This window comes from Oryctolagus cuniculus, chromosome 21, assembly GCF_964237555.1.
Source record: "Oryctolagus cuniculus chromosome 21, mOryCun1.1, whole genome shotgun sequence".
Taxonomy (NCBI): Eukaryota; Metazoa; Chordata; class Mammalia; order Lagomorpha; family Leporidae; genus Oryctolagus; species Oryctolagus cuniculus.
Window position 1 is genome coordinate 27,539,091 of NC_091452.1, and position 14,380 is coordinate 27,553,470.

The window sequence follows — 14,380 nt, forward strand, 5'->3', positions numbered from 1 at the left end:
AGGAGGCCGTGGGATTCCCACGGGTGGGCTTCGGGGCCTGTGTCCGCCGCGCCCCCCCCCCCCCCCCAAGGCTGAGGGCCGGCAGGGACCATGGTTTCAGACACTAACTGCGGTGAGCAGAGTCTTCGTGGATCGGGAAGCTCGGTTGAGGAAGGGCTTCTCTCTGCCAGGAGAGTTGGCATCCAGAGCGCCCGAGTTCGGGACAGGCAGCAGTCTGTGTCCAGCATGCTCTGCGGCACATACCCCCCTCCCACGGCTGCCAGGGCCGGTGCCGGCACCACAAGGTGCATGCCGTCCCCGCCCTCTGCCCTGTGGACGAGGCTGCAGCAACCCCGCAATCCCTCCCTCGGGGGAATTTCCCAAGTCAGCGGTTGCAGCTGGCTCGGCGTCGCCAGCAAGGCGTCCATCGGCAGGACGTGGCGGACCCAGGCCTGGCCATTTCCCCAGCAAGCCTTGTTCTTCCAGTGCAGAGAGCCAATCGGAAGCCCAGGTCGGGGGCGCTGGTCCCACCCCACGCACACACCACTGCCCAGGGCCCACTGCCTGCAGCTGTGGGGAATCCACAGACAACAGACGTCTGCCAGCCTGGCTCAGCACTCTGCGTCTGGGTCGGGGGCGCCCACACACCCAGCAGCAGGGCATGCGAGCATGAGCGAGATGGACAGCGGGCAGCGGCAGGGCCAGCCTCGCTCCCCCAGGAAACCCACTCCTGCATCAACGGCGAGGGCTGGGCTGGCTCTCTCGCCGACTCGCCCTGCCTCCTGCCTCTGGCTAATGTTCCCGGGGACAGGGAGAATTCAGCAGGAGTTTCCGAGGGGACGTCCAAACCGCAGTGCACACACGCACACGCGCGCACACACATGCACTGATATCAGCCACACGGACACACACACACCTCTCCCATGGCCAAGGCCCCCCCACCCGACCAGGGCTCTAGCTTGCCTTCGCCTCTGCACAGCTGTGACCCACTAGGCGACGTGCTCTTGCTTAGCCCACCTCCCTTCTCTGGCTTGGTGTTGGGGGGAACCATGGGTTTCCATGTGGGAGGCACAGCCCACCCTGCACCCTGGCCTGGAATTCTCCAGGCCAGCCGTGGCTTCAAGAAACCTCACAGAGCTGGTGTCCCCCGCGAGACACGGGAGGCACGGGCCAAGACGGGAATTTGCCAAAGGGCCTGGCGGATCTGACTCCATGAAGACGAATAATAATTCGGATCATTAAGGCACTGTGACAGAGTGGAAAACGCACGCCACTGTGCAGGGGAAACAGAGTGGTGATGAAAAGCATCCACCACGTCCAGAATATACATGTAAAAAGAAAAAAAAGACTCCTATTGAGAGAACAACAGCTGCTCCCACAGAGAAGTGGGCGAGAGCAGAGAGGTAACAGGGGTTTATGCCATGGCCGGCAGCATGCCCCAGAGGGCCCCAGCATGAAGTGTGGGCACCCAGGACGCCTCCAACAGGAGGAGGTGAGATGTGGGCACACAGCCAGGAGACACACAGCAAAGAGCCGTGTCCGGGATCACGTGCAGCCACACGCAAGGCCCCCAGGGGCGGGGAGGGGACCTCGTGGGGGAAGCAGAGTGCAGGGAAGCTGTGTCCTTTATGGCTCCATTTTTTTTTTAAGGTTAAGGGGAAGAAATGGACAAAACTAGTCTAAGCTCTTCAGACACATCCAGGCAGTGAAGCAAGAAGGAGAGGCTGGGACAGGAGTGGGGGTGGTCTCTGCCTCTGGGGGTGGGGTACAGGCGATGGTTGGGGGAGGAGGTCCCCGGGCACACATTCTGATAACACAATGGCCGTCTCTGAAGTGTGCTCCATTCAACAACAGAAAGAAAAAAAAAGGTGAAAGAAATGCCGAGCCAAGGTGGCTGTGGCAGGCGCAGGTGCGGTGAGGCTGGGGGACATGAAAGCGCAGGGCTCTTCAAGGGCCACTCGGAGGGGCTCGGCGTGCAAACACAGCTGAGCGCTGAGCGCGGCCACGGCGGGCGGCCTCCAGTGCCCCGTAAACGCACCTGGCCATGCGCACCTGCCGTCTCTGCCTGCGGAGCTCTGACCCAGGGCCACCCCGCCTCCCACACGGCCCCTGACCGGGAGCACAGCCCAGCGTCACTCAGGAGAAACCTCTGGGGGTACTGAGGTGAGGCTGGGAGGACCCTGGAAGAACCCAGGGACCCCCAAACAATGCTCACCCCTTGCCACCTGCCAGCTGTCTTCAGGTGGGGGGAGGGTACCATCTGAGTCTGGCACAGGAAGTGCCGTCTAGATGGGGTGGGGGCCAGACAGGCCTGGTCTGCCAGGGATCTGATCCCCAGTGCCCAAGAACCCCAGGCGCTGGGTCTGGAGCGGAACAGGCCTGCCCTTCTGGAGCTGAGCCGGGAGGGCGGCAGCACGTGCCTGCTCTGAATGGGAGGCGTGCAGGCCCCCGGAGGGGCAGCAGCAGGCCTGGCAGCACCCGGGGCTCTGCTGGCGCTGCAGCCCAGCACTGGCTCCCAGGCACAGCACCCGTGTCTGCTCAGGTGCTTCTCGCCTGCCCGGGGGCGCCGCGGATTCACAGAGGCCATGGGGGCCAGCAGCCAGCACCTGCCACACGTGCTGCCTCGGGACGGCCAAGGGCCCCAGAAAAGGGTGAGCTAAACGGATGCTGGGCCAGTGCCTACACAAGTTGATATCCAGGCGATCTGTGGGGGACAGGAAGCACACATGCACATGCGTGTGCACATGTGCACATGCACGCAGGCACCCTCAGAGGGAGCCTGGACCAGCAGAGATCACAGGGGATGCTGCAGGGAGCTGATGGGGAGCAGGACCCCTCACCACAGCTGCCCAGAACCACACTGAAGTAGGCCGTTGTGGTGTAGTGGCTAAAGCCTCCACCTGCAGTGTCCGCATCCCAGTATCCCCTACGGATGCCGGTTTGAGTCCGGGCTGCTCCACTTCTGATCCAGCTCTCAGCTATTATCTGGGAAAGCAGTAGAAGATGGCCCAAGTGCTTGCGCCCCTGCACCCACGTGGAGACCTGGAAGAAGCTCCTGGCTCCTGGCTCTGGCCTGGCCCAGCCCCGGCCATTGTGGTCATTTGGGGAATGAACCAGTGGATGAAAGACTTGTCTCTCCTCCTCTCTCTGTAACTCTGCCTTTTGAATAAATAAAAAATTAAATCTCAAAACAAATAAAAAGTAGAGCATGGTGCCTGGTACCTCATGCGCTGTGGCTCAGGCACACACAACAGTGCTGAGACCAGGCAGGTGGGCCGTGCCAACCCAGGCAAGGGGCACACTCTGCTGTCAGCCCCGCCCACTCCCCAGTGCCACAGGGGGCTGCAAGGGGACATGCAGCATGGCCAACCTGGGTGGGCCCTCTGGCCCCTTCCCCTCCCTGCCCCAACCTCCAGCCACCAAGATGGAGCCACAGGCCTCCCTCAGAACTCCTGGTTCCCCCTGGACCCACCTGAGGAGCTGGTGCCCCTGGGGCAGCGTGTGCAGCCAGGTCACACACTGGCCCCCGTGGCCGTCCAGGATGGCCTCGGGTCTCCGTGTCCGCAGACTCCAGATGTGCACCAGGCCACTCTGACACCTGTAGGAGGCAAGACATGCATGGGAGGGGCCGGGCGCTGCCTTCTGCGGCCAACAGCTGATGGACATGGGCGCTTCGCCTGGGGGAGCTCTACCCTGGAACCAAGGGCGAGACGGGCAGGAGGCCGCCCTCCCAGGCTCGGCAGCAGCCACTGCTCTCCAGAGCAGGAGGAGGCAGGCCGCATGCAGACCCCAGGGGCTCAGTCGGCACCTGCACTTCAGGCTGTGCCTCTGCAGCTCCAAGCAGAGCACTCCAGGGCTCAGCGTGTCCATCGGGCTCTCGCTAGCCACCACCCTAGCCTCCGCCTCGCTCTGGGATCAGGCCTGAGGCAGCTACTCACCCCGAGAAGAGGAGCGGGTGCCCCTGAGCCTCGTCGGCTCCGTGGAAGTGCAGGGCATGCACTGCTGCCTGGGTGCCTCGGAGGACAAACTGGGGGTCTGGCGGTGGCGGCGGGTGGCCAGGGGCCGCCATGGCGGGCAGCGTGCAGACACCTGGGGGCTGAGGTAGGATGTGTGAGTGCTGGCACACAGGTGTGTGAGACACTGCTCAGAGCCCCAGCCCTCCTGGGGTGGGGACAGAGAGGCAGGGTGGGGGAGACCCCTGCACCAGCAGCAGGGTGGCGCCACGAGCACCTTCTCCCAGCTGCCGGCCTCTTCTGATCCCTGCTCCCAGTGGAAATCCGGGAGGCCTCCCTGGATGCCCGTGCCTCCCCTCCCCCATCAGCCTCTGCACCCAACCGGTCCCTGACCCGGGTCCCAACCTACACCTCCCCAGGAGGGACAGCAGCATCCACACCTGTCCAGGCTGCTCTAGGGCTCCCCCCAGCCCCTATCCTTGACGTGGGCAGGCCAGCTCCCAGGCACGCACAAGACTCACTCACGCTGCACGCTGCACGCTGCACGGATGGGGGGGTGTGGCGGCCCCTGGGCAGGAGGTGGAGGGGAGGCAGGCCCTCCCCACTTGTGCAGCCAGCAGCCCCGCTGGGTCCTCCACCACCACAATCTCTAACTGTTACAGCACTGTTAGCCTGTGTGCTGCCACCAAGGGGCAGGCTGTCCAGCACACTGGTGTGTCGCCAGTCTGATCCCCTGGTCACTCTCACAGGGCTGCTCCCCAGATCACGTGACCTTTGCTCAAGGCCTGCTGCATGGAGTCCACTCCACCCTGCAGCAGCGACTCCCCAGTGTCCCCGCTGAGCCCACCCCACCCACTTAATCCTGCAGCACCCCTCCTGGCACCCCCAAGGGGCCTGGGCCAGGAGCAGCCTGCTCTGAGGGCCACCTGCCAGCTGGGGTGGCTCAAAGACCAGGAGCAAAGATAGGCAGGAGGGGCCAGGGCTGAAGGCCAAGTGGAGGTGGGAGGGAGGGGCTCCAGGCTGAGGGTGGACGCCACGCAGGTGCACAGGCAGGAGAGCATGGCCTTCCAGCGGGCACTCCTTCAGCCCCACCCACCCACCTCCCACACCACGTCCACCCCTTGCCCCGCCTCTCCTGGACAGACAGGCAGCAGCCGATGACAGGAGCAGAAGGTTCCGAATGCCTAGGAGATGCCTGTCAAGGAGAACGGCTGGCAGAGCTCAGAGGGCAGGCGGAGCCCGGAGCCAAGTTCCGAGACCACCAGGGGCTCGGGCAGCGTGGACCGGGGAGGACGGGGTGGCAGAGGCCTGGGGCCACACAGCAGGGGCCGCGGCAGGGGAAGCTCCTCCCCAGTGAGGAGGCTGTCCCGTTCTTCCCTTTATTCATGGTTGGGTGGGGGAGAGTGTTTCTGCCTAACAGCCTCTCTCCCCTTTGGCTAAAAGCCAGAACTGACCCTCCCCAGATGCAAGGGCGGCCTCCTGCCAGCCCCGGCCCTGGTCGCTGAAGGTCAGTCTCCTGCAGGTGTCACCAGGCCAGGGCACCGGACGCTCCAAGGCTGCCCTCGGGCACACTAGCCTGGGGAACGCTGCCTGCCTGCGCTGAGCCTGCCAGGACAGAGCGGCAGCTGGGCTAGGGCACAGGGCTGCAGGGCCCCACCCCAGGAGCCCCAGAAGGCAGGATCGGCTGATGTCCCTCAACTCAAGTCCAGGCTGGGGCCTCCCACAAGGCTGGTGTGGGCAACGGAGTCTGACAACCACCCCCACAGGCTCCCACGTGCAGGCCAGACACGGCACACCCAGCACTCACAGAGGTGCACACATGTGCCCATTTTACACCCACGCACGCCTACACACACACCTGTGTCCTCAGACAGGAACACACACATGTTCATGACCACACATGTGCAGGAGCTCACACACACACACACACACACACACACACAGGGGCGGTGCCAGCCGAAGCCCAGCCCACACCTGCCACCTGCCTGCAGCCTGGCGGGAAGCCGCAGAGGCCCACTGAGGCGATGAAATCGAGGCCCCCTGCTATTGTCTTCCCCCAGGACGGCGGGGAACAAACCCGTCACGTCGTTACAACAACCCCTCAACTCAGGCCAGAATGATGCATCGCCAATTAAGGCCTCCATCATTGCAAGCAATTAAAATAAACGCTTTATTTGAGAACTAATTAATTCTAGCTGCATATTTTTCCCATGACAATATCCTAGGAGTGCTTGATTTATGACACCTAATTATTCTTTATTAATCTAATTGAGAATAATCGCATTATCCTATCTCCCCTGGCGCTGGGCCGCCCAGAGCAGAGGCCGCAGCCCCCAGAGTGAGGGATGTGCGGGACCCGCCTCACGGCAACGTTGGGGCAAAGGAAAGGAGACGGGATCCACCATGGCACTACACGTGTACTGCCTGCTCCTGGAGATGTCAGAACCAGACCCGTTCTTTCAAAAGTTAAGACAATTTGACACATTCAGCGTAACCAAGAGCTCTTCCAGAAGATGCTATAAACGCACCCCTCCCCAAAAGCCCTGCAGGGCTCCTGGACTCAGCACACAAAGTGACGATGGCAGTGTTCCCCGTCCACGCTGCCCCACCGGGCAGTGCCCTAGGCAATGAGGTGGCACACGCTCACCCACCAGGTAGGCAGAGCAGACACAGGTATCCGAGGGCACCCCTTGTGGGGGTAGCAGAGTGGGCATGCAACACCTGGGCGCTGGCACAGACCTGCCCATGGCCTGCAGGGCACACGGAACCCACACGTGATTCAAGGCAAATGAGCAAGGCTAGCAGCTGCTGGCGCCAAGACTGCAGGACCACTGTTCACTGAACACTTCGGCAGAGCAGAGGAGCGGAGCAGGGGAGCCACCAGCCGGCACAGCCTGGGCACTGCCCCGCCTGCCCCAGCCCCCTGGGTCCTCCTGGGTGGGTGAGAATGCTGGGACAGGCTCTCCGGAGACCTGGGCATTGCTCAAGGGCACGGGTGCTTTTCAGGAGGGATGCCATGGACAACCCTGCCCCCAGTGCTGATGAAACAAAAAACAAACTTCAAAGATGGTCGTTGTGGGCGCTGCCAACAATGCCAGGATCCCGTACAGGATGCGCAGGTTCAAGTCCTGGGTGCTCTGCTTCCGATCAGGCTCCTGGCTCATGTGCCCGGAAAACTGCGGGTGATGTCAAGTACTTCGTTCCCTGCCACCTGGGTCCAGCCCAGTCCCGGCTGCCGTGGCCATCTGGGGAGTGACCCCGAAAGTCGACTGCTTTGTCCCTCTGTCCTTCACATTGAAAAAAATAAACTAAAAAATCTTTTAAAATGTCAAAGCCATTGCTGAATTGGCAAAAAAAAAAAAAAAGTATGGAAACTTTAGAGAACAATACTACATAAAAATCCAGCCGGGGGTGGGGGCGGGGAGCAGGCGCTTGGCCTAGTGATTAAAACTGTAGTGAGGATGCCCACACGCTATGCTGGGGAACCTGACCTGACTCCTGCTTCCTCCTAACACAGACCCTGGGAGGCAGTGCTGACGGCTCAAGCCACTAGGAGACCTGGACTGTTTGTCGTTTGTGGCTTCAGCCCCAGCTCAGTCCCAGCCATTGCAGATTCGGGGAGTGAACCGGATGAGAGCACTAATAGTAATAATGGTAGTAGTAGTAGTAATAATAATAATAATAATAATAATGCTGCAACCTCATGAGGCCTGCGAAGCCAGCAGCTGGCTCCTGCCTGGGCTTGTGCTGGACGAGGGAACGAATTGGTTCTGATGTCCTCCAGGAGACATAAGGCAAAGCTTGGAGGCCTCTTGCGGTGACTGCTCTCCCAGGAAAGCCCCGATAAGGACAGGACTGGGGGCTCAGCCTCAGGCCCTCGGGTTTCTGCTGCCATTGACGTCCCCCACACCTCAGTCCATCTTCCCAGGAGGGGCTCACCTTCACCCCGGGACTGAGTCCAGAGTCGGCAGAGAGGCATCTCACAAAAACACACGAGGAACCACGGCACCATGAGTACAGGCACCAGCAGGAGCACGCAGCGGGAGGCCCATGGGCAAAGCCTCCTAGGTGCATAAAATGTGGATGCCGCGTAGTTCTGAGGGAGCTGACACGGTAAGGCAGCGGGCACGTCGGGGCCGGCGCTGTGGCATCCCACATGGGCGCCGGTTGAGTCCCAGTCCCTCTTCCAACCCAGCTCCCTGCTGATGCACCCGGGAAAGCAGCACAAGACGGCCCAAGTCCTTGGGTCCCTGCACCCATATGGGAGACCGGGAAGAAGCTCCTGGCTCCTGGCTTCACCCTGGCCCAGCCCTGGCCATTGCACCCATTTAGGAAGTGAACCAGCAGATGGAAGATCTCTAACTGCGTTTCAAGTAAATAAATCTTTAAAGAAAACCCCTTTGGGTTTGTCCTGGAGGACTGTTGTTGGGAGAAGGTATGCATCCTGCCAAAGTTTCACTCCCCAGAGTACCATTAATCACAAGAGGAAAATGCTCCCTTACAACGGAGACAGCTGGCTCTCACCACCTTCACCGGTCACAGAAGCCCGCATGACTACCTCCTGATGTGACTCAACAGGAAGACGCGGCCCCCAGCACTGCCTGTCCAGGAACGGGCCACACCCAGACGAGACAACAGGTCAGGGCTGAGGCAAGTAACAGAAGCACAGCAGGGTGACGCTTCCAGTCAGAGACTGAAGGAGCCTCAGAGCCACACACAACACGTGGACCTCAGATCCTGGGCTGCGAGTGCGTGGGGAACATTCACGGAGATCTGGCTAGGCTGCAGATCACATGGAGTTACAAACCTTCTTGGAAAGGTTTGTACAGCCCCTTGGGGGCCGTACTATGGCATAGCGGGTAAAGTTGCTGCCTGTGGCATCCCATATGGGCACCAGTTTGAGTCCCGGCTGCTCCACGTCCAATCCAGCTCCCTGCTGATGGCCTGGAAAAGCAGTAGAAGATGGCCCAAGTGCTTGGGCCCCTGCACCCACGTGGGAGACCCGGAAGAAGCTCCTGGCTCCTGGCTTTGGATTTGCCCAGCTCCAGCCACTGTGGCCATTGTGGGGGTGAACCAGTAGATGGAAGACCTCTCTGTAACTCTTCCTTTCAAATAAATAAACAAATCTTTAAAAAAAAAAAGTCCTTAAACCTAAGAGACATGCTAAAACATTTAGGGGCGAGATGTCCTAACGTCTACGATCTGTTCTCAAATGTTCCAGAAAGAAATTTTAAAAATTTGAAAAGCAGAAAGAGAGCGAGCGAGAGCGAGCGAGAGCGAGCGCACGCGAGCGAGCTTCTATCCACTGGTTCACTGCCAGGTGACAATGGCTGGGCTGGGCCAGTCTGAAGCCAGGAGCCCAGAGTTTCTTCCAAGTCTTCCACGTGGGTGCAGGAGCCCAAGCCTTTGGGCCATCTTCTGCTGCTTTCCCAGGTGCATCAGCAGGGAGCTAGATCGAAGCGGAGCAGCCAGGTCTGGAGCTGGCTAGCGTTGTAGGCGGCGGCTTAACTTGCTAAACCACAATGTCAGCCCCAGAAAATTTCTCTTAACCGCTACCTCCATACAAGGGTATTTCACAAAGCTCATGGAAAACTGGGATGAAAGGAGGTTTATGGTGCTACAAGAAACCTTTGAATCCAGGCACATTTTTTTCATAATACGCATTCTCCATGTCCTTTCCCCAAACTCCCTCTGTGCCCTGACTCCACCTGTGAGTAACCGTCCATCGGTCTCTTGATGACAGCGCGCAGGCGCAGGCAAAGCAAAGCGTGATGTGCAGAAACACCTGGTGCCCGCAGCCAAGGATGCACAGGCACTTTCGATGCTATACCTGGTAACTTCTTGGTAGGTTAAAGCAGAAGTACGCGGTGGGGGAAGGGGAGGGAAGGGGGCGGGAGGGGAGGGGGATGAGCCCCAGCGGACTTGTAGCCAAACACAGGCCGACTGATAGAGCAGGAAAGCAAACACCAGAAAGGAAAATGAACGGAAGACATCGACAGGCAACATCCATGTCCAATAAACACACGGAAAACTGTTTGGCTTAATTAATAATCTTGGAGATGCCCTGTCAAAGCCACAATGTGATATGATTACACTCCTAGCAGATCAGCAAAGAAATTAAACAGTCTGTCCAACTGGCGGCTGTCTCCAGGGTAGAAGAACCAAACATTAATGACTATACACACACACACACACACACACATATATGTATATATATATGAGGCTACAGCCAGAGAAAATACTCGCAAGTTACCTGTTGGATAATCTACTCACTGACTTTGAATATGAATCATAGAAACCAACCAGGGATTGGACAATGTGACATCCTACTCTCAGTACCAGCCAGAGCAAGCAGACGAAGCCAGGAGACCCAAACATGAGTAACCAATGGACAGCACCATCTAGATGGGACTTTGCCCTCTGGAAACAGGCCACCCCCTTTTCTCAGGGGCACATGGGATGCATGTAAAAACTGACGGCATATTGGGTCACAAGGAAACATCAGTAATTTTCAAAAAGAAATATTATACACAATATTCTATGGCTACAGAATTAAATCAGAAAGCCATGAGATAACACAAAGGCCCAGTCCACTAGAAATTAAAAACTATTAGGCTGGCACCGCAGCTCACTAGGCTAATCTTCCACCTGTGGCGCCGGCACCCTAGGTTCTAGTCCGGGTTGGAGCACCAGATTCTGTCCCGGTTGCTCCTCTTCCAGTCAGCTCTCTGCTGTGGCGCAGGAGTGCAGTGGAGGATGGCCCAGGTGCTTGGGCCCTGCACCCCATGGGAGACCAGGAGGAAACACCTGGCTCCTAACTTCAGATCAGCGCGGTGTGCACCAGCTGCAGCACACCGGCCGTAGTAGCCATTTTGGGGGTGAACCAACAGAATGAAGACCTTTCTCTAACTCTGCCTGTCAAGAAAAAAAAAAAAAAAGCCTTAAAAACTATTTATTAAACAACTCTTAAGGGGCCTGATGCTGTGGCATAATGGGTAAAGCCGCTGTCTGCAGTGCCAGTTGAGTGGGTGCCAGCTGAGTCCCAGCTGTTCTACTTCCTGTCCAGCTCTCTGCTATGGCCTGGGAAAGCAGAAGATGGTCCAAGTCCTTGCTCTTGCACTCGCACAAGAGACCTGGAAGAAGCTCCTGGCTCCTGGCTTCAGACTGGCGCAGCTCTGGCCGTTGCGGCCAATTGGGGAGTGAACCACTGGATGGAAGTCCTCTCTCCCTTTGCCTCTCCTCTCTCTCTGTAATTCTGATTTTCAAATAAATAAATAAATAAATAAATCTTTTAAAAAAAAACTTAGGTAAAATAAGAATTACTGAAACCACAAACATTAAAAAATGACCACGAACACTTCACACCACAATGTCTGATACGTTTACAGCTCTCATCAGAAGTATAGGTGAGTATCAGTTGAGTATCTCACAAAAACTGAGTGAAACAGGAGGGGCTGGCACTGTGGCGTAGCAGGTAAAGCTGTCGCCTGCAGTGCCAGCATCCCATATGGGTGCCGGTTCACATCCCAGCTGCTCCACTTCCTACCCAGTTTTCTGCTATGGCCTGAGAAAGCAGTGGAGGATGGCCCAAGTCCTTGGGTCACTTCACCCACGTGGGAGACCCTGAGGAGGCTCCGGCTTCAGATCGGCGCAGTTCCGGCCATTGCAGCTGAAGAGTGAACCAGAGGATGGAAGACCTCTCCCTCTGCCTCTCCTCTGTGTAACTCTCTTTCAAGTAAATAAATAAATATTAAAAAAAAAAAATAGAAAGAAACAGGATCCATTATCACATAGGAAATTTTTTTTTTTTTTTTTTTGGACAGGTAGAGTCATAGATAGTGAGAGAGAGACAGAGAGAAAGATCTTCCTTCCATTGTTTCACTCCCCAAGTGGCCACAATGGCTGGCGCTGTGCCGATCCAAAGCCAGGAGCTTCTTCCTGGTCTCCCATGCAGGTGCAGGGCCCAAGGACTTGGGTCATCCTCCACTGCCCTCCTGGGCCACAGCAGAGAGCTGGACTAGAAGAGGAGCAACCAGGACTAGAACTCGGGGCCCATATGGATGCCGGTGCTGCAGGCGGAGGATTAACCAAGTGACCCACAGCACCGGCACCCACATAGGAAATTAATACATGATGACCAAGCAGAATTTAGCCAGGAAATGCAAGGTTGGTTCAATTGGGAAATCCATTAGTGTCACCAGATCAAAGGAGACAAAGCAGGCCATTATCTCCTCAGAGGCAGAAAAAGCATCTGACAACTCTTAATATCCACTTTTTATTCAAATGTAAACAGAAGTTGATGGATTTATTTTTTTAAATTGATTTTATTTATTTGAAAGACAAAATTACAGAGAGAGGTAGAGCCAGAGAGAGAGAGAGGTCCTCCATTCCACTGGTTCACTCCCCAAATGACTGCAACGGCCAGAGCAGAGCTGATCCTAAGCCAGGAGCCAGGAGCTTCTTCCAGGTCTCCCACATGGGTGCAGGGGCCCAAGGACTTGGGCCATCTTCCACTGCTTTCCCAGGCCATAGCAGAGAGCTAGATCGGAAAAGGAGCAGTGAGACTTGAACTGGCACCCATATGGGATGCCGGCACTGCAGGCTGGGGCTTTAACTCATGTTAGCCATGGTGCTGGCACCTGATGGATTCTTTAGAAACGATTTAAACACACACAGGCATCCCACTTGGTCCTGAAGCCGAGGCATTCCTTTTCAGGAGGAACTCAACACCCACTATCACTACCGTGAATACTGTGCTGAGGGGTTAAGCCAAAGCTATCAACAGGGAGAACCAAGTAGAGAAACATTAATTGAGGACGAAGCCACTGAAATACCTTCTAGATTATATGATGGCATATGCGGAGAGCCGTAGGTAATAATTAAAAAAAAAAAAAAACCTGCAATATGGGAACAGGATAAAAAACGAAAATAAGTTGGATAGTTTTCATAAACACAAACACTAGCCACAGAAAATTCCATTCCTGTTGTAGTTTAGTGGTGTCACCACCTATGACGCCAGCATCCCATCTGGGCTCCACTTCCAGTCCCGGCTGCTCCACTTCCCATCCAGCTCCCTGCTAATGCGCCTGGGAAAGCAGCGGAAGACGGCCCAAGTGTTTGGGCCCCTTACTCACATGGAAACCCAGATTAAACTCCTGGCTGTTGTGGCCACTTGGGGAGTGAACAAGCTGATGAAAGCTCTAATTCCACCTCTCAAATAAATACATCTTAACCAAAAAATTTCCATTTATGAGAAAGATGATTAAATATGCAGGAATGAATTTAACAAAATATGTAAAATCTTCTCGAAAGAAATTTTTAAATACCCCTGAAAGACATATGAGTGGACTTGAAGGAAAAGATTGCTTTGTTCTTGGCAAATGCAATTCAACAATACACAATGCTCTTTTCTTCCGAGGTTAGGCATATGAATTTAACAGAACCCTAACAGAAACTCTAGCAGGCTTTTTTACGGAGTCAGACAAGTTGATGGTAACATTCACTCAGACAAACACAGGAATACAGAATGCCCAGAAAAACACACCAAAAGCCAGAAAAAAGGCTGGCCCTCTCCACACTGCACTAGAACCTTTAGGGGGTACAGGTTGGCCAGACCCAGCACCAAACGGAAAGCCCAGGGACAAATGCAGGGATTCTGGGAGTTTCATAGGGAGAAGAGGGGCACCTCCCATCATGGGGGGAAAGATGGACTGAGCTGGTTGGTCACTTGGGAGATGATGGAACCAGCTCCCAGTCTCACAGTCAGGGCGTACACCATATACAACAACGCAACCCACACGGATCTGGGACCAATATGTAGAAAACGAAAACCACGTAAGTACCAGCAGAAAACACAGGGGAGTTGCTTTATCACTTGGTTTTAGGAAAGGTTTGCTATCACTCACAATTTCAATGCAATAAAAGTTGAGAAATCTGATTAGATAAAAATAAAAAACATCTTTTAAAATTTACATGGCAAAAAAAAAAAAAAAGACCAAAAAAACTATTTAAAATACATATAAACTTTTCAAGTTTAAGGAGAGATTAAAGACCTAATGGTCTTAAAAAAAAAAATGAGTAAAAGACAATTCACCTAAAAAAGCAGTAAAATGGCTGTATAAAGCAGTAAAAAGTGCTGTGGTGTACTGGAGTAAGACCATGGCCTGCAGCGCCGGCATCCCATATGGGTGCTGGTACTCTCCATCCAGCTCCCTCTTAATGGCCTGGAAAAAGCAGCCAGAGATGGCTGAAGTGCTTGGGCCCCTGCTACCCATGAAGCTCCTGGCTTCAGCTTGGCCCAGTGCTGGCCATTTAGGACCATCTGGGAAATGAACCAGCGGATGGAAGGTCTCTTCTCTTCCTCTCCTAGGTCCCAAACACTTAGACCATTCTCCACTGCCTTTCCCAGGCCATTAGCATGGAGCTGGATCAGAAGTGGAACAGCCAGG

General features: G+C 55.8%; 1 protein-coding gene across 6 annotated transcripts in view; it reads right to left on the reverse strand.

The window, feature by feature from the left end:
* Positions 1–14,380, reverse strand: part of GNB1L (G protein subunit beta 1 like) — a 60,165-nt gene that overhangs the window by 19,666 nt on the left and 26,119 nt on the right. For all 6 annotated transcript variants that reach the window (XM_051837283.2, XM_051837276.2, XM_051837286.2 and 3 more), the window contains 2 exons: positions 3,918–4,075; positions 3,452–3,577 (listed from right to left, as the gene is read on the reverse strand). In XM_051837283.2, the coding sequence (XP_051693243.2) occupies positions 3,452–3,577; positions 3,918–4,048 (257 nt within the window). In that variant the 5' untranslated portion in view covers positions 4,049–4,075. The remainder of the gene's footprint in view (positions 1–3,451; positions 3,578–3,917; positions 4,076–14,380) is intronic.